Source organism: Lepus europaeus, unplaced genomic scaffold (genome assembly GCF_033115175.1).
Source record: "Lepus europaeus isolate LE1 unplaced genomic scaffold, mLepTim1.pri SCAFFOLD_229, whole genome shotgun sequence".
NCBI classification, from domain to species: domain Eukaryota; kingdom Metazoa; phylum Chordata; class Mammalia; order Lagomorpha; family Leporidae; genus Lepus; species Lepus europaeus.
The window spans coordinates 81,160-107,128 of record NW_026909116.1 but is presented as its reverse complement, the minus strand read 5'-3'; the positions used below and the strand labels follow the sequence as shown (position 1 = coordinate 107,128).

General features: G+C 70.5%; 2 protein-coding genes across 3 annotated transcripts; one reads left to right on the top strand and one right to left on the bottom strand.

Annotated features, from left to right (window-relative positions):
- Positions 1-1,884: 1,884 nt before the first annotated feature.
- On the bottom strand, positions 1,885-14,179 carry LOC133754598 (basic proline-rich protein-like). The gene is made up of 7 exons (XM_062185016.1): positions 14,160-14,179; positions 12,816-13,662; positions 11,577-11,688; positions 8,310-8,409; positions 4,711-4,900; positions 4,349-4,469; positions 1,885-1,943 (listed from the first exon to the last, which is right to left on the bottom strand). Exons 1-7 carry the CDS (start codon positions 14,177-14,179, stop codon positions 1,885-1,887), a joined length of 1,449 nt encoding a protein of 482 aa, XP_062041000.1.
- On the top strand, positions 12,328-25,516 carry ZBTB7A (zinc finger and BTB domain containing 7A). 2 transcript variants are annotated; one of them, XM_062185037.1, is made up of 3 exons: positions 12,328-12,342; positions 19,255-20,516; positions 23,163-25,516. In XM_062185037.1, the coding sequence occupies exons 2-3, from the start codon at positions 19,270-19,272 to the stop codon at positions 23,656-23,658; spliced, it is 1,743 nt and encodes a 580-aa protein (XP_062041021.1). In that variant the 5' UTR covers positions 12,328-12,342; positions 19,255-19,269; the 3' UTR covers positions 23,659-25,516. The 2 variants fall into 2 exon arrangements, with proteins under 2 accessions (XP_062041021.1, XP_062041020.1); XM_062185036.1 differs by lacking the exon at positions 12,328-12,342 and adding an exon at positions 13,491-13,573.
- Positions 25,517-25,969: the final 453 nt, after the last annotated feature.

Below are 25,969 nucleotides of genomic sequence, written 5' to 3'. Positions count from 1 at the left end.
CCAGGACCCCTCCAGCCGGGCCAGCTCCCCTGGGGAGCGGGGGAGAGGGGCAGCTGGGGGAGTGGGGTCGGGCCCCCCAGGCCCGGAGCTGGGCGCCCCGCTCACCGCCCACCCGGGGACGCGTCAGCGCCTCATGCGAGGACGGAGAGAAACCGTGGGCTGTCCTTCCCCATTCCCTTCAGAGCGAGGCTTTCTGGAAATGGAACGTGCCAGAAACTTCCAGACTGTTCCATGGCGTGCGGGTGTCTCCTGACCCCCTTCCTGTTCTCTGGGAACACCCCAGGCCCGGCCGCACCCCATCCCGAGAGCCCTGTGCTCTGCCCACCTGGGGCCGCCGCCGCCCGTCGCAGCCCAGGCCCCCGATCTCACTGGGTGCCCAGCAGGGCCGGCCCCAGGACCCTCAGCCACCGCGGGCAGTCGGGGACGTCGGCGGCCGGCTATAGCCTCCGGCGCCGCCCAGGCCGGCCACGCTCGGTGTCCCTGGGCGCTCGGCTGGGGAAGGATGCCCTCGGGAGCCGCGGCTCAACTCAGCCCCGGCGAACGCTCCCGGGAGGCGGCAGCGCGGGCTCAAGTGCTGGGGCCCCTGTTCCCCTGCGGGAGACCGGACTGTGCTCCCGGCCTGGGCCTGGCCTCCTGGCTGGTGCAGGCACTCGGGGTCTGAGCCAGCAGAGCCACCCCCCCACCCCTCCCCCTGACTTTCAGGTCAGGATAAGCGAGCCAGGATGGTGAGCCAGGCAGTGCAGGCAGCGGGTTCCTCCCACCCCACGTGGTTCTCACCAGGTCCGAGGGGACACCCCCCCCCCGCGGGCACAGCCGCCATCTTTCCCCCCCGGGGAAAACACGGCCCGCTCTTCCCACCCGGACAGGTGTCGTGGACTCCGCCTGGTCCCTCCCCGGATGCCCACAGCAGCCCGGGCTGGGCCAGCCGGGAGCCAGGAGCTCCATCCAGGGCTCCCGCGTGGGTGCAGGGACCCAGGGGCTTGGCCCCTCACTGCCGCCTCCCAGGGTGCACAGCGCAGGAGCTGGACTTGGACCAGACACGAGCGGCAGCCCAGCCCTTCCATGGCAGCAGTGGCCCCTGGTGCGTGTGTTTTGTTAGAAACATTTACATACTGGGGGCCGGCATCTCAGTTCCTGTCCAGCTCCCTGCTGATGGCCTGGGAGGCCCCGGTGAGGGCCCAGCACTCGGGCCCCCGCCCCCACCTGGGAGCCCCGGAGGCAGCCTGGCCCAGCCCCGATGCTGTAGCCGTCTGGGACGTGAACCACAGATGTAAGCTCTGTGTCTCTGTCTCCCTCTCTAATTCTGCCTCCCAAATAAAATCAATCTTAAAAAAATAAGAGGTTTATTTATTTATTTATTTATTTGAGAGGCAGAGAGAGACAGGCAAGGCTTACATCTGTGGTTCACGTCCCAGACGGCTACAGCATCGGGGCTGGGCCAGGCTGGAGCCGGAGCTGCCTCCCAGGTGGGGGCGGGGGCCCGAGTGCTGGGCCGGCCGGGACTCCCAGTGCGTTTTGTGTTTTGTTTTCCCATGCAAAGTCTGCCCATGGATGGAGGACAATTCTACACTCCCCAGGGCCCCCCAGTCACATCTGGGGGCCCCCCCGGGGAGCTCCTGGCCAGGGGTGGGTGGGGCCGGGGATGCTGCTCCACACCCAACGACCCCGCCCTAGAGGAAGATCCCGCCCCCATGGCCACAGGGTCCAGGGGGTTTCCTGTGTGCAGAGCCAGGGACGTGGGGTGGGGGGGCTCCAGCCCATGGCAGCCTGGCTAGGCAGCAAACAGGGGCAGCACGGAAGCTTCTGGAAGGTGGGCAGCTCGGAGCCTTGGAGTAGGAAGTGCGTGATGGGCTGGAGGCCAGTCCCCCCCCTCGGGGGCTGGGGTCACAGGGGCCGCAGGAAGCCATGACTGGGTTTCCCAGAAGGCCCGGTCTGTGGGGAGCCTGGGGAAGGGGCAGGGCCTGGGCTCAAAACGAAACCGGCAGGCGCCTCCCCTCCCCCGCCGCCCGCCTGGAGCTGACCAGGTGTGCAGGGCCCTGCCTTGGAGGCCGCACCTGGGGCAGCCGGCCAGGTGGGAGGAGCCGGCGCGGGCGCGACCTGTTCTCTGGTGGTGTGGCAGGCGCCGGCCGGCCAGGCAGGCGGCAGTGGGAGAGGCCGCGTGGGCAGGCTCGGGTTTCTGCCCAGGCTTCCCGGGGGGGGGGGGGGGAGGGCGGCCCCCAGAGGGGGCCCCTGGAAGCCGGCGCAGGTGTGGGAGGGGTGGGGGAGCCCCGCAGCCGAGCCCGGCTCCCCCCACGCCCGTGACGCAGGCCTGGCCGCCTGGTGCAGTACCAGGCCCATCTGCCTGGCCCTTGGACAGGCCGGTTCCCCGCTGGGGGCCGCCCCCCTGTGCCCCAGGACACAGGCAGAACTGGCTTGCCCACCCCGCCTACCCCCGCAGCGGCTGAGCCCCAGAGAAGTCGCCGGCCTCCCCCCGGCCAGGGCCCCCTGCCCTGGCTGTCTCCCCTGGGCACGGCTGCCCCCTTACGCGCCTCCAGAATTCGGGGCGCTCCACGGTGGGGGTGGCTGTGGGATGCAGGCCATGGGGGTGCCTGGCACTCCTGGAGTCGCAGCACTGAACCTAGAATGATCTAGAACCCTGACTCCCATGAGTCCACGAGTCCCAGTGGCCTCTCCCACCCCCATGGAGAGCAAGCTTGGCCCGGAGCAGCTGACCTGTGTCCCTCAGGCCACAGGAGGCCCTTCCTGTGTGTCCCCGCCTGTCCCTGGGCCCTGTGGGCCTGCTGCCCCTCCCTCCCTCCCTCCACTGAGTGACCCACAGGGAAAATATCTGCAAGCCAGGGAGAAGGCCCTGGGGGAGCCACGATATAGAAAGAGCTTTGATAAGCCAACAAGAATAAGGTGTAGGAGGAAAGGGGCGGGGACTGGAGGAGCTCTGTGGCCAACACAAGTGGCAATCAGCTCCTGCCGCGGTGCTGGACACGTGGGCGGGGGGCCGGGGGGCCTGAATTCCTGGCCGCTGGTCCGGTCTGTCAGGGGGCCGAGGTTTCGGCCTACAAGGCGGAACGCCCCTGTGTGCATCGGTCACCATGGCATTGACCAGGGTCAAGGGCTCAGGGGCTGGGGTGCGCTGGCTCCTCTGTGCCCAAGTGAAAGCAGGAAGTGGCCCCCCTCCCCCCTCCCCCCACCAAGGGGGCGGCAGGCTCGGGATCCAATCCACCTGCCCCGATGAAATAAGGAGCCCCCCCCCAGCAGAGGGAGGCAGCCCTGGTCCCCGCCCCTGCCGGCCCCTCCCTCCAGCCGGCCAGCCCCCTCATTAGAGGGGTGTGGCCTGAGTGGGCCCCACCTGTCCCTGGGAACCTCCCTGAGTCCCTGGTCCCCAGGCCAGGGGGGAGGGGCTGCCCTGTGGAAAGGCAGGGGGAGAGAGCGCGCGCTTCCATCTCCTGGTTCAGCACGGTCCACACACAGGAGCACCACGCAGCCAGGAACACAGGCGAGGGGTGGGGTGGGGCCGAGGGAGACGCAGACACAGAGGCCACACGTGGGCTCCACCATGGGGACACGGCCAGGACCGGGGACAGGAAGGGGACGCGTGGTCGCCCTGGGCAGGGGCTGGGGGTGACTGCTCCTGGGGACGGGGCTGCTTTTGTGTGAGGAGAGAGAGAGAGAGAGAGAGAGAGAATGTTCCGGAATGTGGTAGAGGCGGGATTGCGCAATCTGGGAGCTGCACACCTTGAACAGGTGAACCGAGCAGGATGTCGGTTGTATCAATCAGGCGGCTTCAGACTGTGCGGGTGGGGCGCTGGGTGCAGCTGTTGCGGCCGGCGGTTGGAACCGCCACATCCAATCACCCAGAGCACCCGGTTCGAGTCCCAGCTCCGGCCTCTGACGCCAGCGCCCTGCGCATGCCCATCCTGGGAGGCAGCAGTGAGGGCCCAAGCGCTGGGGCCCCTGCCGCCCACGCGGGAGACCCGGATGGAGCCCCTGGCCCCTGGCTTCGGCCTGGTCAGCCCCAGCGGAGGGCAATTAGGAGATGAACCAGTGGATGGACGTTTGTTCTCTCTCTGCCTTTAGACAAATAATGTGTGATTACTTAATAAATAACACACTGTGAAACACCCAGCGATGTCCAGGGAGACGCCGGGGGCTCTCCAAGCACCTGCCAGCCTAGGCCACCGCTGGGTTTGGCGGGGGCAGGTCTGTCCCCATGGCCCAGGGACCAGAGCAGGCGAGGCTGGGACCCCCGCCCGCCCGAAGGACCTCAGGGTGGGCTGGAGGCGGGGCAGGGAGCAAGCCACGCCCTTTCCCCAGGTGAGAGCGCCAGGCCGGCAGGTGTGGCACAGGCGGGCACCGGGGGCCTCCCGGCTTGGATCTGGGGAGCGGAACGGCGCTGAGTCCCCGCAGGGGTCGCGGCAGCAGCGCCCGCACGCCGGGCCCGGCCTCAGGCGGCGCGGGGCCTCCTCCCTGGAGCTCTGCGGGCCAAGGGTCCCGCGCGGGCGGCCGACATCCTGTTCTGCGGGGACCTTGCCCCGCCCCGCCCGTGGGGCGCCCTTTGATCCCCCCCCCCCCCGCACCCGCGCCCTGCGCGGGGCTCCCCGCCGGCCCCAGGGGTGGGCGACGAGAGATCGCGGCCCGAAACCAGGACGGGGCTTCGCCGTCCGCCAAGGTCGCGCTGGGGGGGTGGGGGTGGGGACTTGACCTTGACCCCCCCACCTTGCTGGCCGGGATCCCCGGGCCGCGGGCGGGGCGGGGAAGCAGCCGGCAGGTGGCGGCGCCCTGGCCCGAGAGGTGGCGCGCGGCGCCGCCAGCCTCCGGCCCCCGCCGCCCTGCACCTGCCGCGGCCGCCTGCCCGGCCCGGCCCTCTCGCGGCTGCCTCTTCTCGCTCTGCCGCCCCAGCCCAGCCCTGAAAGCGAAACCAACGACACCCGAGCGAAACTGAAGCCCCGGCCCCACGTGGCAGCGCGCGGCCCCCCGAGGGAGGGGGGGCTGCGGCGATTTAAAAAAAGCTGGGACCCCGTCGGTCGCGGCCACTTCTCCCCGGCCCGGCCGGGAGCCGGGGCCGTGCGGGTGAGGTCGGGGCTGGCCTGGGCCCCCTGCCCCGCGCCCGGGCGCGCACAGGCCGCTCTGCGCGGGGAGGTGCCAGCGAGGCCGCAGGGTGGGTCCTTGGGCAGGCGAGGCGGCGGTGGCCGCCGCCCGCACTGTGGACACTGGGGCCTTCGGGGCACCGCCCGGCGTGGAGCCGCGTCCCCGGTCTCCACCCACCCCACCTCGGAGCTGTGACAGCCACAGTGTCCCCAGACACCGGCAGACGGACCTTGGAGGAGGGGCAGCCAGCACTCAGGGACCCTGACCTGGATGAAGGCGGGGTCTTCCCCGCCGGACAGCCCCTCAGCTCAGGAGGGTCAGCTGTGCCGTCAGGGTGACCCCCAGCTCTCCCACCTGCTGGACTGGGACGGCGGCTGCTTAGACCAATGGCCCAGCCTGCACAGCTGGGAGGGGTTCAGGGGTGGCGGAGCCCCAGAGGGCCAACCAGGGTGCTGACCGGGGAGGGGGGCCTGTGCTGTTGAGAAGTCAGCTTGTCTGGAAGGGACCCTGGGGTCCCCCCCACCAGCCAGCCCGGGTGGGAGGGGCTTCCACCCACAGGGGAGCCCTAGGGAATTCCAGAGCTCGCCTGGCTGTTCTGTTTGTTTTTAAGGCTTATGCATTCATTCAAAAAGCAGAGTGACAGAGCAAGAGGGAGACAGAGGTCTTCCATCCGCTGTCCGGCCCCAAAGACTTGCAACAGCCAGGGCTGGGCCAGGCCAAGGCCGGGAGCCGGGAGCTCCTTCGGGGGCTCCCACGCGAGTGCAGGGGCCCAGGCACCTGAGCCGCCACCGCCGCCTCCCAGGGTGGCCTGGGCAGGGAGCTGGACGGGAGGCAGGGCCGGGACTCGAACTCAGGGCTCCGATACGCAGGCGCCCGTTGCTCACTCGCCCGTCTGTGCCCCGAGTCTGTTCTAACATCTTAGTGGTTCCCTCGCCATTGAGCGAGCTCAGCAAAGCGGCCAACACATCTTCGATTCTTCTGTAAAGATTTGTCTGACATTTTTAAACATTTATTTGCTGATGTGAAAGGCAGAGTTAGTTACAGAGAGAGGGCGGGATCTTCCAGCCGCGGGCTCACTCCCCAGATGGCCGCAATGCCCAGGGCTGGGCCAGGCTGAAGCCGGGAGCTGGGAGCTCCCTCCGGTCTCCCCCGTGGGTGCCGGGGACCACGCACCTGGGCCGGCTTCTGCTGCTTCCCCGGCAGGGAGCCGGGTGGGAGGCGGAGCCCGGGGCGTGGAGCGGGCGCTCTGGTCAGGGTTGTAGTGTCCCACCGGGAGGCTTGGCCTGCTGGGCCCACGAGCCCGTGAGTCCACTTCTGTCCAAAGAGCTCCTTGTAAGGGAGCCAGGCTGGCCCACAGAGCAGGCCGGCTGTGCAGCCTTCCGGAGGGGCCAGTGGCCGGCTAGAATGTTCTAGAACTGTCATGGCGACTTTTGCAAGCTGGGCTCCCCGGGTCCCTTCCGGTTTCTGCGTCTCCCGGGAGCTCCCTCCCTCAGCTGAGATTTCCAAGGCCCCGGTGTGAACCCCTCCGCTCCCTGGGGTGGGGGTCGCCCCAGAGCCCACAGCCCCAGTTCCCCCCCTGGGCAGCAGCCAGGGAGGGCCCCCAGCCCCCCCTCCCCGGGTCACCAGCTGTCAACCCCGGGGGGCTCGCTACGGCCACTGGAGCTTAAGGACGCGTGGCCGTGGCCACTTGCCCGGGGCCGAGATGTGGCACCGGCTGCTGTGGACTGAGGGCCAGACAGGGAGGCCGAGCTGCACACACAAGCACAGTATGTGCGTGTGTCCTCGCGTGTGCGTGTCCTCACGTGTGCGTGTCCTCATGTGTGTGTGCGTGTCCTCGTGTGTGCGTGTCCTCGCGTGTGTGCGTGTCCTCGTGTGTGTGTGTCCTTGCGTGTGTCCTCGCGTGTGTGTCCTCGCGTGCGTGTGTCCTCGCGTGTGCGTGTCCTTGCGTGCATGTGTGTCCTCGCATGTGCGTGTCCTCGCGTGTGCGTGTCCTCGCGTGTGTGCGTGTCCTCGCGTGTGTGCGTCCTCGTGTGTGTGTTCGTGTCCTCGCGTGTGCGTGTGTCCTTGCGTGTGTCCTCGCGTGTGTGTGTCTGTGGGTGGCAGCAGGCGTGGATCCCCGCAGGAGACTTGGGAGCGTCTGCAGGAACTTAGCCGCCTCCTAGACCAGCTGGGGTGGCAGCTGTGGCCCCGTGGGCTAAGCCGCCCCTCGGGACGGGCGCGGCCCGGATCATAGCGCCTGGCGCGAGTCTCGGCTTCCCGGGGCTTCTGGTCCGGAAGCCTGCGAACGGGCCCAGGAGGCAGCAGGTCGTGGCTCGGCGCGTGGGCCCCTGCTCCCCACGCGGGAGACGTGGATCGAGGGTTGGCCGTGAGCCCAAGGAGACCCAGGGTTCCCTAAGCCACAGGATGACCACTGTGGAGAATCAGCACACGACCATGGAGATGAAGTTCACGCGTCGCACAAGCAGGCCCGGGAGCTCCATCCTGGCCTCCCCACGCGGGCGCAGGGGCCCAGCCCTGGGGCCACACCGCTGCTCTCCCAGGCCACAGCAGGGAACGGGGTCGGACATGGAGCAGCCGGGGCTGTGTGGGCCACTGTGCCAGCCCCACAATGCACCACGAACTAATTCCAGAACATTCCATCACGCCCAAAAAAAACCTGGGCCTTATTGTTTTTTTAAAGATTTTATTTATTTACTTGAAAGGCAGAGTTACACAGAGAGAGAGAGAGAGAGATCTTCCATCTGCTGGTTCACTCCCCAAACGGTCGCATTAGCCAGAGCTGTGCCGATCCAAAGCCAGAAGCTCCATCCGGGTCTCCCACACAGGTGCAGGGGCCCAAGGACTTGGGCCATCATCCGCTGCTTTCCCAGGCCACAGCAGAGAGCTGGATCGGAAGTGGAGCAGCCGGGACTCGAACCAGTGCCCACGTGGGATGCTGGCACTGCAGGCGGTGGCTTTACCCACTAGGCCACAGCGCCGGCCACAACCTAGTCCTTATTATCGGTCCCTCTTCATCTCCTCCCTCAGCCCCCGACAGCCTCGGATCCACTTCCTGCCTCTGTGGACCCACCTGTTCTGGCCGTGTCCTGTCACCGGAGCCCACGCGGCGTGGCCATCCATGTCTGCGTCTCTCCCAGGCCTGAGGTCCTCGGGTCCCTCCACACCGCCACGAGCATCACAGCCTCACTCCTGTTCCTGGCTGTGTAGTATTCTACCCGAGTCCTCACCAATCAACCAGCGGCTGGCTTATGTCCCCTTCGCGGCTATGGGGACTCTCGTCCAGGCTTGGGGGTGGGGGCAGGTGCTTTCTGTAGCCGCCGAGTGGATCTGCGGCAGGAGGCGCTCCAGCCCCAGCCAGGCAGTTTCCCAAGGCAGCTGCAGCCCCGCCGGCCACCGGGACCGGGTTCTGACGTCCCGGGTCCGTGCCATCGGCTGCCGTCTCGCTGTGGTTTTGATTTGCATCTCCCTGGTGACTAAGGTCTCGGGGCTTCTTTTCCTGTCTTCTGTGCAGGAATTGGCTATTCAAATCCTGGCGCCCTTTTAGCTGCGCCCCGCTACTTCTGTGACGGAGGGGTCCTTCTGGGCCGGGGACACGGGACCCCTGCCGAGCCCCGGACCCTCGCAGAGCCCCGGTTGCCGACGTCTTCGGCCCCTGTGTTTCCCTTTCACTTTCTGGGCCGAGTCTTAGAGCTGCACGGTGCCTGATGGATTTTTTTTTTTTTTTTGAATTTTATTCTAAGAAGCAGACGACGGCTCCAAGGCCTCTTGCGGCCCCCAGCTCCCTCCGGACCCCCTGGAAACGGGCCGAGAACGCTCCGTTGGACATGGCCTGCGTGGGGCCGGACGTGTGGCATGGCAGTCGGGGCAAGGCCTGCGGGGTCTGCGTCCACAGCACAGGGTCTGGGTTCCCGCGAGCGCCGCCCTGCTCCCGGCCCCAGCTCCCTGCCCACCCTGGGAGGCGGCAGGTGGCGGCCTAAGTCCCTGGGCCCCTGCACCCACGTGGGAGCCCCGGATGGAGCTCCTGGCTCCCGGCTTCGGCCCAGCCCAGCCCGGGCTGTTGCGGGCATTGAACTGGTAAGCGAACAGGTCTCTGTCTCTCTCAGCCTTTCCAATAAAAAATGAAGACAAATTTTTAAAAATTATATGTGAAGCCGGCGCCGCGGCTCACTAGGCTAATCCTCTGCCTTGCGGCGCCGGCACACCAGGTTCTAGTCCTGGTCGGGGCACCGATCCTGTCCCGGTTGCCCCTCTTCCAGGCCAGCTCTCTGCTGTGGCCAGGGAGGGCAGTGGAGGATGGCGCAAGTGCTTGGGCCCTGCACCCCATGGGAGACCAGGAGAAGCACCTGGCTCCTGCCATCGGATCAGTGCGGTGCGCCGGCCGCAGCGCGCCTACCGCGGCGGCCATTGGAGGGTGAACCAACGGCAAAAAGGAAGACCTTTCTCTCTGTCTTTCTCTCTCACTGTCCACTCTGCCTGTCAAAAAAAAAAAAATTATATATGAAGAAACAAACAGGCCTGCCGCGCCTGCCACGCGCCGTCGCGTCTCCCATACGCCCGGCGTGAAGTTTTCGCCCCCTCTGGGTCTTTGTCCCTGCACCAGGATGGCAAAGCCTGCTACAGGTTAAAAACGCGCATCGGCATAGCGGGTAAAGCCGCTGCCCGTGACGCCAGCGTCCCACGGTTAGAGTCCGGGCTGCGCCACTTCCGAGCCGGCTCCCTGCTGTGGCCTGGGAAAGCAGCAGAGGATGGCCCAGGGCTGGGCCCTGCACCCACGTGGGAGACCCGGATGGAGCTCCGGGCTCCTGGCTCTGGCCTGGCCCAGCCCTGGCTGCTGTGGCCATCTGGGGAGTGACCCAGTGGATGGAAGGCCTCTGTCTGTCTCTCTCTCCCCCGTTCAAATAATAATAAAAATAATGCATACTCACGTCTGGGGACAAGATCCAAACAACACAATATTTGTACCTTAGCGGTAACGTACAATAGCGCAGCCCCAGCTCGCGTGCCGAGGGCTCTTCCCGGTTCAGGCACTGCCTGGCTGTCCCGCGTCACCTGTGCCATCTCCTGTCTCCCTCGTCACAGCCCTCGGAAGCCCTGCCCGGACTCTGAGGGTCAGACAGGTCAGCTCGCTGGTCTCCGTCTCCGCTTTATTAGCTCTGAGGGCGGGTGCGCAGCCGGGCTCCGAGGCCAGTGCAGCCGCCCCGGCCGGCGTGGAGCGCACGGAGGGCCCAGCCCCCGCTGCCGTCAGCCCGGCTCCAGGCCCCCCGCTGGCCCCGGGCTGGGGTTCACGTGCTCAGACCTCTGCTTCCCCAGATGCAAGGAGACCGGAGACGATTCACCGCCCAGCCCCCAGCCAGGCTGGGAAGGTGGTGGGGGCCTTCCTCCCTCCCGCGGGAACGGGCGGGGGACGGGGCCCCTGGAGGGCCAGGTCTGAGCCACAGTTCAGGAACCGGCAGCCTGTGACCGGCAAGGGCACCTGTGACCCGTGCCTCTGTCCCACCGGCCGGGGGCCGGGACCAGCACTGAGCTGCCCGCGGGCCCCTGGGGCCATCCTCACCCTGGCCCTGGCCCTGGCCCTTCCCAAACACCTGTCTGGTTTAGGCTGCCCCTCGCCCTGCCCCCCATCCCCTCGAAGCCAAATTATCAAATTATTTTCACCAAATCGGATTCAGCCCGTTTGGGTGTGGAAGGGCCCTGGGATCACACTGCCAGAGATGGAGGCGGGGGCCAAAGCTCAACGCCCCCATCTCCCATTTCCTCCTCCCCCCCCTCCCGCCGCGGCGGACCTGGCTGAGAACAGCGATCGATAACAATGAATATCAAGCATAACAGGGGAGTGAGGCAGCCGGTCCCGGGGCCGCCGCAAGCCGCGTGCACGCGCAGAGGGGAAACTGAGGCTCGCGCCCGCGGCCCCGCGCTCCCCGCACACCCTGTGCGCACAGCCGCGGCCGGCCGGGGCGGCTGGGTCACGCTGTTTGTCGCCGCACGTCCCCAGCCGCCCCTCCCCCGTTCCCTGCCGGACCGCTCCCACGGCCGGGGAGGAAGTGGGCGAAATGGACAGGGGCGAAGAATTAAAAAAAAAAAAAAAAAAAGTTGGGCCGAGCCAGCGCCTGGCGAGTCCCCACCTCCGCCCTTCGCCGGCCACGCAGGCTGCGGGAGCGGCCCGCAAGCCCCGGGCGTCCCCGGCCCGCCCAGCGGCCCGCAGCCGGGTGGGGGAAGTTGGCGAGCTCAGCGAACCACCGCCCTGCCCGCCCCTCGCCAGCCCCTTCCCCCGCGACGCCCCTGGCGCGGCGGGTGCAGCGCCGCCTTTACATAACCGCGGAGCGGGCAGGTTGGCGATTCCACTGGCGGCCCGGGCAGCCCCCGCGCGCCCAGCCCCGAGCCCCCCGCCGCCGACCCCCGGCCCCTCCGCGGGCGCGCTTGCGCCGCTGGGGAAACTGAGGCGGGCGGGCGCCGGGTCCCGGCGGGGCGCGTGCGGCGGGGGCGGGGGTCCCCACCCTCGCGGCCCCCCACCGCCAGGGCCTCGCGACCCACGCCCGCCCGCCCGCCCGCGTCGGCCTCGCAGTCAGTGCGCACCGCGCGCTCCCCGCCCCCGCCGCCGCTGCCACCCTGCCCCGCCCCGGGCGTCGGGGGCAAAGCCCGCGCGCCCCCCCAGCCTGCACCCCGCCCCTGCGCAGAGGCTGGGGGCCTGTTTATCTGCAGGCCCCCGCCCCCCCGCCCCGGGGGGCCCGCTCCCCCCCCTCCCTGCGCCCTGGGGAGCTTTGGGGCCAGATAAGCCCGCGCGCTGGCACGGCGCCGCGCAGCGGGGCGGAGAGGTCAGGGCAGGGGGGGCGCGCCGGACCCCCCCCCCCAACTTGGCACAGCCTAATAACAGCCCGGTCTCCCCGGCGCGCAGCGAGCGAAGCCCCACGGGAGGGCAGAGACGTGGCAAGAGGGGACCTGCCGAGCCTGTTCTCGCCTCCGGGCCGGGGGGGGGCCGGGCGGGGGGGGCCGGCGGCTGCGGCACCTTTAAGACAAGGGAGGACCCCTCTTGCCCTCGGAGAAACCAGGAAGGGAGTCGCGAGCATCATACGGGGCTTTGGCTGTACTGTACGGTTACTGTAGGGGCCGTGACGCCGCCGCCGCCGCCGCCGCGCGAGGGAGCGACGCGGGGACACGCGCGGGGACAGCGAGCGCCGCGCACCCCCGGACGAGCGGCCGAGGAGCGCAGCCCCAGCCCCGGGCCCCGGCCCCGCGCGCCCCGGCCCGGCCCGGCCCCGTGAGGTAAGGCGGCGCTCGGCGCGGCCCGGCACGGGCGGGGGGCGCTGCGCCCACCGCTCGCTCAGGCCGGGGGACGCTCCCCAAGTTTCGGAGGAGGAGGGGGTGCCGGGCGGCCGGCTGCCCGGGGGCCGGGGCGCCGCGGGCCGGGGGTGGGGGGGCTGCCGCCGGGGCAGGGGGCTCGCGGGCCAAGTGCACGGGCTGGTGCGCCAGCTACCCCCCCCCCACGCCCGGGTGCATGGCTTTTCGGGGCTCCCGGGCCCGAGGGGTGCGGGGGAGGGGGAGCGGGGCTGCATTGAGGGTGGGGGGGAGCCGGCGTGGGGACACAGGGGGGCGCGTCGCGTGCTAAGTTTGCAGCTGGGGCTGGGGGGCCGCTCTCGCCTCCCCCCCGGGGGGGGGCCTTTCGGTGCTGCGTGCATACGTTGGAGTTGGCCAGGATGGAGCTCCATGGGGGATGGGGGGGAGGGGGCTGAAAAAACAGGGAGGGGGGCTTTGCAAAGGAGGGGGAAGGGGTGGGGTGTCCGGGTGGGCGGGAGGCGCCGCGCGGGCTTCTGGGTGTCGTAGTTTGCTCTGCCGCGCGCGCCCGGCAGGTGGCGGCGGCCCGGACTCCAAGTCCCAGGGTGCGCCGCGCCGGCGGCCCGCCGCGGCTCGCGGGTAGGGGCGGTGCGGAGGAGGGGCGGTGAGCGGCGGGCCGGCGGGCCAATGGGCGCGGGCCGCTGGCACGGCGCGGCGCGAGGGGCGGGGCGGGCCGGCGCGGGGGCGGGGCCTGCAGCCGGGTTCCCCTCGCCGGGGGCCGGTGGCGGTCCCCGGCTTCCGGCTGCGCGGCCCGCGGGCCGGCCCCCTCCCCGCCCCGGGGCCCCTCCCCGCCGAGTTGTGTAACCGTCCCCAGCCCCCCTCCCCTCGGCCCCCCGCCCCGGGGGGTCACCCTCCCGGCGCTCCCCCGGGGAGGGTGGCGGCCCGGGCGGCCGCGCGGCGCAGGCGAGCCCGGGGATGCGCGGCCTAGCGCAGGCCGGGCCGGGCGTGGGGGGGCGGGCGGGCGGGCGGGCGGACCCAGATCCGGGGTAATTTGCATCGCCCTCCCCCCAGCCCGGGTGGGGATTGGCCGCCGGCGGCGGGGGGTGGCGCGGGGCCAGGCTCACTGCCGCCTCCCGGCCCCTCGGAGGGAGCCAGCCCAGCCGCAGCCGCCGCCACCGCCGCCGCCGGGGCCGGGCCCCCTCGCCGCTGCCCCGGGAAGGAGGTAGGAGCCCCCTGCGCGGGGCGGGCGGGCGCGCGGCGGAGCCGGGCGGGGGCCGCGCGCTGCGGCCGGGCGGGGGAGGGGGCCGCTTCCTGCCCCCGCCCGGGCCTGACTCAGCCCTGGGTGGGGGGACCCGCCTGGCCCCTGGCCCCTGTCCTTGCTCGCGCGGCGGGCTCGGCCGCGACCCGCGGACACGGAGGACCGCGGGTTGGGGGATATGGTGCCCCGCTCCCCCGCCCGCGCCCCCAAAGCGCGTGACCCCGTCTCCTCCGGCCCGGACCCCCCCCCCTTTCCCCTGACGCCACCACCACGTGCGACCGCGGAGCCCGGGCATGGGCGGGGGGGAGAGGGTGGGATCCGGCCCCCTCCTGGCCTCTCGCCCTCCCCCTCGCCCGCCTGGCCGGAGAGCCGCCCCCTCCCCCAGCCCCGAGGCCGGGAGCCTGTCCCGGGGGCTGCGCCGCGCGGTGCAGCCCGGACGCCCCCGGCTGGCCTGGGCCTCTGCGGGTTCTGGGCCGCTCTGCGCGCGAGCCCCGGGGGGCCGCAGCCGCGGGTGCTGTCCAGCCAGGCCGGGCACGCAGTCGGCGCCCACTTGGTGTTGGTGGAATGCATGCCGTAGGCTGCCTGGGGCCAGGGGAGGCAGGCAGCGCCTCTGCCCCCTCCTTGGGCAGCCGGCGGAAGTGAGAGAGCTGTGGGTGCCCCTTCCCCCCCGCGGCGCCCACCTGGCTCACCCATGGGTGGCGGGATTGGCCGGCCACCCCCCTGCCTGCCAGCTGCCTCTGGGGACTGGCGCCCGCCGACGGGGTAGCCCGGGCTTCCATGTCACCCCGCCACCCACCCAGATCAGGGCCAGGGCGTAACCCCGAGGGTGCCGCTCCCATGCTGGGGGGGGGGTGGCCTCCCCACCGCCCGCCGATCACTTCCTACTGGCAGAGCCGGCCTGGGAGAGGTCCGGGGCGCTCAGGCCGGGGCCCCGGAGGACTGCAGGCCCCCCCCCCCGGGGGCCCCTAATCAGGCCGGCCCGGCACCTCTGGCGGGCTCGGGGCTCTGTTTACCGCCAGCCATCGCTGTGGCGACGAGCCGGGGAGGGGGCGGGAGCCCGATGAATGAAAGAGGAGCTATCGGGGACACTGAAATTTTAATTCGTGGGTCGCTCTGGGGGGGTATTTATTATTCAGTTCTGATTGGCTGCGTGGTGGCCACTCAGCACCCCGGGCTGGGCCGGGCGCCACGCAGCCCTCAGCACAGGCGCCTGGTCCCTTCTCTGGGACCCGCAGAGGCCGAGCCTAGCCTGGGCCCCCGGGGAGGGTCCAGGGGGTGGCCTCCCAGCAGGTGCCGTTGTAGGGCCGGGGGCGGCAGCCGAGGCCCAAGGTCACCGGCCCGGGGCTGGACCTGGCTTCTGTGCTCCCCCGACGTCCTGCAGGCAGCTGTCTGCCTAGGAAGCCCGGTGCCTAAAGGTGACATTGAGGCACAGAGAGGGCAGGGAGGCCGCCAAGGTCACACAGGGTCCCCGGCCTCCAGGCCCCCTGCCGAGCCTCCCCCCCATTAGGCCAGGGGAGCAGAGGTCAGCTCCCCAAGGCAAGTGTGCGAGGGGCTGCGGTGCTAGGGGACCCCCTCTGTCCGGTGGGGCCCACGGCAGCGGGACAGGGAGCGTCCAGGTCGGCTCAGGGCACAGCAGGCACCCGCCTGGGGGTTGGACGAGTGTCCACCTGGCACCTGCCCGTGACAGCCCTGGGACCGGGGGCTGGGACCAGAGGAATGAGGTTGGGTGAGGGTCAGGGTGGCCCAGGCCCAGCCCGGCCTGAGGCCCCACCCCGCCAGCCTCGGTTGTCCCGGTCAGCACAATGGGGAGATTCCCCTGGGCCGGCTTCCTTCCGGGACTCTGGGTGACCCTCTCGGACTGACCCCACCGCGGGCCCCCTGTGGGAGCTCCCCCCTCCCTGGCGCTCCTCAGCCCCACAGCCCCTGGGTGCGGGCTTGGGTTTGTCCCCTGCTGGTAGCTGGGGGCAGTGTGCCGGGGGCGGGGCGCCCTGGGAGGACTCGTTAGGCAGGACTAGGTGGTCAGATGGTCTGCGCTCAAACCCCAGCTCCGCTGAGTGACCCTGGGCAAGTCTCTGCCCGATGGGCGGTGCTGATGGCCCCCTGCCCCATGGGGCCCAAGACCAGGCGGCCCCTCTCCCCTGCCCCCGGGGCCCAAACCCCAAGTTCAGGGCCCCAAGGCACGGAAGGCTCCCGCCAGGAACCCGGGAAGAGCGTGGCCGCAGGGCCGGTGCCTCCATCTGTCCCCCCAGCAGGCCGTGGACGGCCACTCAGTCCCCACCCACGCCTTTGTGGTCCGACCTCCGTGCAGGATGTGTCGGCCAGGAGGGACCAGGCTGTGTGCCCGCCACCTGCTCGGGCTGCCGCGGGGGTGCTGCCGGTGGCTCCCGGTGACAGGGAGGGAGGAGGTCAGAGGCTCTGGGGGTCGGCCCAGCCCCCCTCACTGGGCATGCTGGGTAGCAGGTGCAGCTGGAGCTGAGGGCAGGGCGCGCAGCGATGGGCTTGTGCGGAGCCCTGCCTTGTTTGCCCCCTGCGACGGGAAGCTCACTCCCTCTCCACAGTGGACGGCTCCGGCTTTCCAAGGCTTCCTCCTGGAATCCAGCTTTGGTCACAGCTCTGGGCTTCCCAGCCCACAACGGCACTGGGGACACGGGAACAGGGTGGCTCGGCCCCGCCCGTGGGCTGGGGGTCAGGCGGGCGGCCTGAGGCCACCTCATCTCCGCCCCTCCCGCCCCCACCCCCACACTTCCCACTGGGTCCGCAGCCTTCCTGCCTCTGGCCCTTTAAGGCCCGGGCAGGAAGCCCCTCCCCATTTAGGGCAATAAAATGGACTCGTAAGATGGCCGAGGGCCTGTTCGCTCTGGAGTCTGGCCCGCCCGCCCGCGAGGGCAGGTGCCCAGGGTGGGCAGGCGGGCAGGGGGCAGGCCGGCAGCTGCCCGGTGCCCTCGGCGCCCCCAGTCCAGACACTGCATTCCTGGCCCATTAAGCCCCGGGCTGGGGACGGGGCCAGGCCGGGATTGGCACCAGGTCGGGGCGGGGTAACCCTTCGGGACCAACCTTGCAACACAGGCCGCCTGGCCACGAGGGCGCGGGCCTGGCAGCCGCACCTGCGCACCAGGCTTGGCTGTGTGGCTGTGGGCGGGCCGCCCACCCTCTCTGTGCCCGGGCCTCCCCTGCCGCATAGTGGGTGGGGAGGGGGCTGGGTTCCCAGGGTCGCGTTTGGAAGCTCCCCTCCACGAGGCGGGCAGGGGCCGGTCTGGCTGGGCCTCTGGGGTCCAGGGTGCGTGAGTGGCCCCCGTTGCCACCATCGAGACCCCCCCTCTCCCAGCCCCCCACGGAACAGGGGCTCAGGGAGGCCACACAGCCTGGAGCCGAGGAGCCGGGCTCCACTGCGGCCGCCCCGCATGTAGGGGCTGGGGGCTCTGGTGCTGCACACCACGCCCTGTGACCTTGGGAGACCCTGGCGCCCTGCACCCTCGCCCCCTGCCGCCGCTTTCACCTGGCCAGGGCCGTTGTGTGACCTTGGCCGGGCTTCGTGCCCCTGGGAGCCTCCGAAATTCCGGGGCACGGGGAGGGGCTGAACCGGGCCAGGGTCCTCTCTCCTGGGAGAGCCACAGCCTGGTGACCCTGGGCTGCGCTGGCGAAGGGGCCGGGCGTGCCTGCCAGGCGGGGGGGCGGGGCCGCGGCCGCCACAGCTTCGGTTTGCTGCGCCCCTACTGTGCGCCGCCCTGGGGAGGGCCAGCTCGGGGGCCTGGGAGCGGCCCCGGGGGAGGAGGCCGCCCCACCTCCAGCCCAGGAGGGGCCTGCCGGGGCCTGCCCCTCGGCCGCCGAGTCAGCACCCTGCACCGAGCCCCGGAAATCCCACGGAGGCGAGCGGGGCTGTGACGGAAGCTGGGGACCCTGGCGGGGCGGGGGCGGGGCTCTGGGGGAGGGGGCCAAACCACCCACTTCGGGGCACCTAGTGAGGGTCCGGTGCCGGCCAAGGCTCTGAGGCTGGAGGCAGCGAGGCACTGTTGAACGTGGGGGGCTCTGGCCAAGCCCTGTCTCCGCCCCCATCCCCGGGCAGGGCCCTCAAGTGGCCTGGGTGGGGATGGTGGCCCAGGGCGTGGCCTGCAGGTGGCTCCGGTTCCTGGAGAGAGAGGGTGTGGGCCAGGTGTCTGCAGAGCCAGGCCAGGAAGGGGGGTGCCCTCTGCCGGAACCGGAGCCCGCGGGCCTCGGCGTTCTTATCCACAAAGTGGGGGCGGCCCGGCCTGCGGGTCGGGGGGGCTCTGATGCCCTGGGAGAGAGCAGAGGCCCAGGGCCCTCACTTAAAATAGGGCTGCGGCGGCCCCTGGCCCCAAGAGCCCGGCCACTGGGAGGAAGCCAGGGCGGTGGTGCTGCAGGGGCGCGGCGGCCACGCAGGGGTGAGTCACTTGGGCCACCTTGGGCCGAACCTCAGAGCCCCTGGAGGTGGCCTCGGCCACTCCCGAGGGGGCCCCGGGTCGGAGGCCGCCCCCCGCCCCCGCCTGTGGGGTGGCGAGGAGGGGCCAGGGCGCGTCTGATCCTGAGCCCCATCTGCCCACACGTTCCCCGGGGCCCGGGGCCAGACGGCAGATGGTGGCAGGGGGTGGCACCCAGCAAAGGGGGCTCCTCCGAGGCTCGCACGGGGCCGCCCCCCGCCCCTGCTCCCGGCAGCCACCTCTGAGCCTCCCCCTCCCCACCCCAGGCTGGCAGAATGAGGGGGGGCTGCGGGGGGGCAGCAGCTGGTGCCTGGGCGCTGGCGGCGGGAAGGCGGGCGGGCGGGGACGGGGCGGGCCGAGGGGGCCGCCCGGAGAGTCCTGGGCAGCGTGCAGGCCGCACAAAGGCCTCTGTGTCGGCCCCGAGGCCCGGACCCCCGCACCGAGGGCCAGCCTGGGTCCGGAGGAAGCAGCTGAGTGTCTGGGTCCTGCTTGGGACCAGCGCTGGGCCTCCCTGGCCAGGCCCAAGCCCAGCACACGCAGGCTGAGGCTGGGCTGAGCTGCCGGCCCGGGGGCCGGGAGAGAACCGTGGTTCTCGGAGGGCCCCCTGCCCGGGACTGTGGCCTGCAAGCCTGCGGCCAGCCCTGGAGGAATGCGAGTTGTGCTGGGTGGCGCGGGGCAGCCCTGGGCTCCCCGGAGGGCGGGGGGTGGGGAGACGAGCCAGAGGTTTGCACAAGCGCCCAAGTGGGCGGATGAGTCACGGGGGGGGGGGGGGGGCTGCCGCCCAGGGGCCTCTGCCCATTTGACAGGTGGGGAGACTGAGGCCCAGAGCACCAAGCCGTGCAGCTGGGGAGGGGCTGCCGGCAGGGCGGTGGGCGCGAGAGGCCCCTGGCCCCGGCCCCTGCGTGGAAGAGGCGGCTGGGTGGCAGCCGGGTTCTCCTTGGTACTGCCAGGGCTCAGCCGGTCCTGGGGGCTCCTGGGGCAGTGGAGTCACCGGCCCTGCCCCGCCGGGGTACGCCCATGGTGCCCGTGAGCCTGGCCGGCTGGCCAGGGCCACAGCCCCGCCTGCTGACTCAGACCCCGGGCGGAAGCAGGGTCAGGGAGGGTCCCGGGTCTGGGTCCTCCCACGTGGAGGTGGGGGGGGCTGCTCAGGCTTAGAAGAAAGCGCGGCCAGGGTGTTCTGACCGCACCCCTGTCCCCCCGGCGCTGCAGGTCTCGGCGCGGAAGATGGCCGGCGGCGTGGACGGCCCCATCGGGATCCCGTTCCCCGACCACAGCACGGACATCCTGAGCGGGCTGAACGAGCAGCGCACGCAGGGCCTGCTGTGCGACGTGGTCATCCTGGTGGAGGGCCGCGAGTTCCCGACGCACCGCTCGGTGCTGGCCGCCTGCAGCCAGTACTTCAAGAAGCTGTTCACGTCGGGCGCCGTGGTGGACCAGCAGAACGTGTACGAGATCGACTTCGTGAGCGCCGAGGCGCTCACGGCGCTCATGGACTTCGCCTACACCGCCACGCTCACGGTGAGCACGGCCAACGTGGGCGACATCCTGAGCGCCGCGCGCCTGCTCGAGATCCCGGCCGTGAGCCACGTGTGCGCCGACCTGCTGGACCGGCAGATCCTGGCGGCCGACGCGGGCGCCGACGCGGGCCAGCCGCAGCTGGGCGACGAGGCCGACCAGCGCAACCTGCTGCGCGCCAAGGAGTACCTCGAGTTCTTCCAGAGCAACCCCATGAACAGCCTGCCCCCCGCCGCCGCCGCCTTCCCCTGGTCCGCCTTCGGCGCCTCCGACGACGACCTGGACGCCACCAAGGAGGCCGCGGCGGCCGCCGGCGACTGCAACGGCTTGGATTTCTACGGGCTGGGGCCCCCGGGCGAGCGGCCCCCGGCGGGGGACGGGGACGAGGGCGACAGCAACCCGGGCCTGTGGCCGGAGCGGGACGAGGACGCCGCCGCCGCCGCCGCCGCCGGGGGCCTCTTTCCGCCCCCGGTGGCCCCGCCGGCCGCCACACAGAACGGCCACTACGGGCGCGCCGGCGAGGAGGAGGCGGCCTCGCTGTCCGAGGCGGCCCCCGAGCCCGGCGACTCGCCCGGCTTCCTGTCGGGCGCGGCCGAGGGCGAGGACGGGGACGCGGCCGACGCGGACGGGCTGGCCGCCAGCACGCTGCTGCAGCAGATGATGTCGTCGGTGGGCCGCGCGGGCGCGCTGGCGGCGGGCGACAGCGACGAGGAGTCGCGCGCCGACGACAAGGGCGTCATGGACTACTACCTGAAGTACTTCAGCGGCGCGCACGACGGCGACGTCTACCCGGCCTGGTCGCAGAAGGGCGAGAAGAAGATCCGCGCCAAGGCCTTCCAGAAGTGCCCCATCTGCGAGAAGGTGATCCAGGGCGCGGGCAAGCTGCCGCGCCACATCCGCACGCACACGGGCGAGAAGCCCTACGAGTGCAGCATCTGCAAGGTCCGCTTCACCAGGTGAGCGGCGCGGGCGGGGGCGGGGGCGGCGCGGGAGCAGGTGCGGGCGGCGAGGGGACAGGTGCGGGCTGCGGGGGAGCAGGTGCGGGCGGCGCGGGAGCAGGTGTGGGTGGTGCCGGAGCAGGTGCGGGCGGCGCGGGGACAGGTGCGGGCTGCGGGGGAGCAGGTGCGGGCGGCGCGGGGACAGGTGTGGGTGGCGCGGGAGCAGGTGCGGGCGGCGCGGGAGCAGGTGTGGGTGGCGCAGGGACAGGTGCGGGCGGTGGGGGAGCGGGTGTGGGCGTGGGCGCAGGCGCGGGTGGTGCCAGAGCAGGTGTGGGCGGCGTGGGCGCAGGCGCAGGTGTCGAGGGAGCAGGTGCGGGCGGTGTGGGCGCAGGCGCGGGCGGTGTGGGCGCAGGCGCGGGCTGTGTGGGCGCAGGCGCAGGCGGCGAGGGAGCAGGCGTGGGCGCAGGCGCGGGTGGTGCCGGAGCAGGTGTGGGCAGTGAGGGAGCAGGTGTAGGCGGCGTGGGCGCAGGCGCGGGTGGTGCTGGAGCAGGTGTGGGCGGTGAGGGAGCAGGTGCGGGCGGTGTGGGCGCAGGTGCGGACGGATGGTGCGGGAGCAGGTGCAGGAGTGGCGGGCCGCACAGCAGGGGCGCGAAGGCTCTCCTGGTTCGGTCACCGTGGGTCTGCCTTGGCGCTGTGCAGCTTGCTTGCTTGCTTGGGCCGACATTTATGAAGCCCCTGCTGTATGCCAGGCACTGAGGTGGGCGCCTGGGGAAGCAGCTGGGAGGCCCCGACCGAGAGGGTGGCATTGAGGGAGCCCTGGGAAGGGGTGTTCTGGGCAGGGAGTGTCCTGTGCAAAGGCCCTGAGGCCTGTGCAGCTGACAGCGGGCGGGGAGGCAGCCCCCTGGAACCTGGGTGTGAGCCGCAAGAGGTCAAGGCCGGGTGGGGGGAGCTTGCGACCCGGCTGGCTGGGCCCTGTGGACCCAGGGCGGGGGCTGGAAGGCAGGGGCCTGGCCAGGCCCGGTGACTCAGCAACACCCCCTGCCCCCCGCCCTGGGGTTCCCCCAGCCACGCCCACTGAGGCAGAAGAAAAGGGCCATTGTCCCCACTTCCCAGCCCCGCCCCACGGGGACAGAACCGGGGACTGACCCCCTCCCCAGCACTCCGGCCCCCTCCCCAGCAGGCCAGGAGGGGAGGGTGTGGCTGGACTCCAGTGCCCAGGAGTGCCAGGCGGGGGTCAAAGGGCGCCGGCTGAGGCAGGCGCCCTGGCTGCCGGCCTGGCCCGCGCCGTCCGTGGGATTGCGGTGCCAGAGGCCTGAAGGGGTTCCTGGGGTGGCTGCGGGCCCTGCACTGGGGGGGGGTCTCTGGGCGCAGGTGCGGGAGCAGCACGGGGGAGCTGAGGTGCCCAGCCGCCGTCCGGCCTTGTAACCGCGGGCCCTGGACTGTCCCGGCGCACCCCCATCCCGAGCCGGCCTGAGAAACAGGCCTCTCCCCCACCCCACCTGCTCCCCCGCCCCCCACCCGGGGCCCCAGCCCTCCCGGCCCAGGGCCCCCTGTGACTCACGCCCGTGCATTGAGTAAGCGGGGCCTGTGGCGGCCGGGGCTATAATTACCCCAGGCTGGAGCTTGGGGTGACGAAACCGGGGCTGCCTCCGCCCCCAGCCCGGCCTGCTGTGCAACCCCCACGCGCGGCCTCCCCTCTCTGGGCCTCCCAGACTGGGGCGGCGAGGGGGCTGTGCAGGAAGTGAGGACCGGCGTCCTCAGGGCGTGCGCGCAGGGCCTGGAGCCAGCTCTGGGTCCCTGGGGGTGGGCAGAGCCAGAGAGGGGCCCTCGAGGTGGAGTTCCGAGGGATGGATAGGAGTTCGTCAGTCCTCTGCATGTGAGAGGGGCAGACAGCCGGAGAGGCCTGGCCGTGGGGAGCAAGGGCCAGGGCTGCGTGGCCCGGCGTGGTGCCCCGGCGGCAAGAGCCGCGCAGGCACAGTTAGAGGCACGCTGTTGGCAGGTGCACTCGGCACCTCGCGCGCTTCCCTGCAGGATGGCCACGTCCCGGGGGCTCGGGGCCCCCACGCAGGACAGAGTAACGCCCAGGCCTGACGCGGAGACCAGCGCTGTGGGCCTCAGGCCGAGCCCCGAGTGAGCCCAGTCAGAGGACAGAAGCTCCATGGCGGTGGTGCGGGGGCCCTGGGGCAGATGCGTGCAGCAGGCACCCTGAGGCCGGCAGGCACTTGCGCTGTCGGGGCGGGGGTGGGGGGGTCTCGGCTACCGGGGCCACCAGCTGCCCCCGCTTGGCTTGGGCTGCAGGCCTGAGAGCGCTGAGAGCAGAATGGCGCCCCCCACCCCGGCCACCCCCTCTCCTCCTGGTGGTACTTTCAGCGGGCGAGCAGGGCCGGGCATTCAGCAGGCGCTCCATAAATGCCCGTGGTGAGCATGGCGACTGCCGCCTCTTGCCGGCCCATCTCTTCTCGCGGGGGCAGAGGCCGGGCAGCCGTTCGTGGAGCCGCTTAGGGCGGGCGTGCGCGTCTACTCGCGGACCTTGCTGGACGTCGGGCCATGCCCCCGGCCGCGCCCTCTCGCGCCGATTGGCCGGGCGCCCCGGGCTCCGCGCGCCCGGAGGGGCGCTGGGGGCCCCGCGCTGACCACGGCCGCCCCCTCCCGCCCCGTTCGCAGGCAGGACAAGCTCAAGGTGCACATGCGGAAGCACACGGGCGAGAAGCCGTACCTGTGCCAGCAGTGCGGGGCGGCGTTCGCGCACAACTACGACCTGAAGAACCACATGCGCGTGCACACGGGGCTGCGCCCCTACCAGTGCGACAGCTGCTGCAAGACCTTCGTGCGCTCCGACCACCTGCACAGACACCTCAAGAAGGACGGCTGCAACGGCGTGCCCTCGCGCCGAGGCCGCAAGCCCCGCGTGCGCGGCGGCGGCGGCGGCGGGCCCGACCCCGGCCCCGGCGCGCCCGCGCCCGCCGGCGCCCCCGCCGCGCCCGGCTCCCCGGACGCGCGGCGCAACGGCGAGAAGCACTTTAAGGAGGACGACGAGGACGAGGACGAGGCCAGCCCCGACGGGCTGGGCCGCTTGAATGTAGCGGGCGCCGGCGGTGACGGCGGGGGCGGCCCGGGGGCCGCGGCCGCCGACGGTCCCTTCGCTGCCGGACTCGCCTAGAAACCAAAAAAACATACGAACGCGCGCGCAGACACCCGAGAGAGCGAGCGAAAATCACCCACCACCCCCGAAAACACAGAACAGCAAATCTATCTATATACAGATATCTATAATCTATATATATATATACGGATATATAGATATGAGCGCACCGAGCCTAGGACAGCTAGCGCTTCCCTCGGATTCCCGCCGCCTCCCCCGCCGCGGGCTCCCGGGGCTCGGGTCGGGGTGTCCGTGGTCCCCGAGGATCCCGAGCCCCCACCCCCGGGGCCTGGGGTCGGCCTCCCTCCCCCGCCCCTCGCTGGTTCCCACGCGTCTTTGAGAGGAGACTTTAAATGCTTTCTGTCCGCTCTGAGCGGACGCTAAAAGGGGCCCGGTCCCCAGCCCCCCCAACCCTCCTTCCTCAGGGCACTTACTAAGGGGGGCCCCCTCTACCCCCCCCCCCCCCGCTTCCCCGCCCCCTGCCCGTGGCCTCGCACCCGGGGCTCCCGGCCGCCAGACACAAATGTATTTATTCCCAACCCCGAGAGACAGCGCGCGGTGGCGATCGGGGCGGGGCCGGGCCGGGGCCGAGGGGGGCGGGGCTCCTCTGCACGGCACTTAGGACCGGCAGGACCCCCTCCGCACGCGCCCCGCGCCGCCCACCGCCCCCCACCCCGCGTTTGGCCGTTCAAAAACTTGCGACTTTGCGCCCCCGCCCCCACTTTTTAAAGCACTTTTTAAAGGTCTTTTTTTTTTCTTTCTTCCCCCCCTTTTTTTTCTTTCCTTAAAAACCAGATTTATATATAGATCTCTATATAGATATATATATATAAAGCAGACCTTCCCCCGAGGCCGGCGGCCGAGCCCCGGGCACCAGGGTCCCGCGATGGCAGGGACGGGCGGGCGGGCAGGCGGCCCGAGGCCGGAGTCCTGATGTCACAAAAAGCAATAAAAAAACAAAAGGCAAAACCCAGAAAAACCGACACCCACAGCGCAGATCTTTGCAGGAGGAGGCGAGAGCAGGCAGCCAGCCGCAGAGAACGGGTACTACACTTGATCTTAAATCTTAATTTAAAAACATGTTTACAAATTGCAATCAACTTCTATGAAAAATTGAAAAGACAAAAAAAAAAAAAAAAAAGGAACGACCGAGCGAGAGAGAGAGAGCGAGCGAGCGAGCGAGAGAGAGAAAGCAAAAGAAATTCCTAAAAGTCGATTTATTTTTGTACAAAATAATAATAATAAAAAAAAACCCAGCGCAAACGGCGAATCCACTTGTGTTCCCCAGGGCGGAGCAGCGGGGTCGGGGTCCGCGGGGGCTCAGGGAGCGGCCCTGCCCACGGTGCGGCCCCGGGGCGCGCGGCGGGGCCCCCACCCCCAGGGCCTTACACCCCCCCACGCCCCCTCTTTTTACTCAAAGGCACTGACTGTAACCCGGGGGCGGCACCCGCCTCCCCCGACCTCCGACCCCCACAAAGGCCCGGCGTTGGCCGAGCCGCAGGCCACGGACGGGGGCCGGGGTCGGGGAGGCGCCCGCGCCCCGCGCCCTCCTCCCGCATATGCAACGCCCGGCGTGGGACCCCGCGAGCGCGCGCGCTGCCCAGCTGAGACCCCCGCCCCGCGCGCCAGCCGCGGCCTGGGTGCCCCCTCCTCCGTGACAAGCGTCCTTCTCGTCCTTTTTTTTTTTTTTTTTTTAAAGGGAAACTTGCGGAAAAGACGGCGGTTTTCGCTCCCTCCCCCGCGCGCCCCCCACCCCGGAAGTCTCAGGATCCCGCTCGGAGGCCGCGCGGCACGGGCCCGGCCTGGCGTGCGCCCCGCAGCGCCGACGGAACAGGCCAGGGACCCCCACTCCCTCCCGCCCCCCAGAGAGGTCCCCTCGCCCGCACCCCGCCCCGCGCGCCGCCCCGGGGATTGCACTCACCCGGGCCCGCACCTGCGCCCGCCCCCCCACTCTGCCTTAACCGCGCCCCGCCCGCCCCCCGCAATCACATACTGTATATAGACGTGGATCGATTTTATTTTTATTCTTTAAATTAAGGTCGTGATAAAAGTGTTGCCAAAGATACTGCTGAATCTCGCGTTTCAGGACCCATTCGGGCGTTCGCCGCGGGCCTCGCTGGCCTGGCCGGGAAGAGCGGAAGGAGTTTCTCGTTGTTTGGTTGTTTGTGGGTTTTTTTTTTTTTTTTTCGTGTGTGTTTTATTTTTTTGGGGTGTTTTTTTTTTTAAACTGCCTGGTACAAAAAAAAAAAAAAGAAAGAAAAAGAAAAAAAAATCAAAGCGAAATTGTCATTTCCATCCTGGCGAGGCCGCGTGCGTGCGTGCGTGCGTG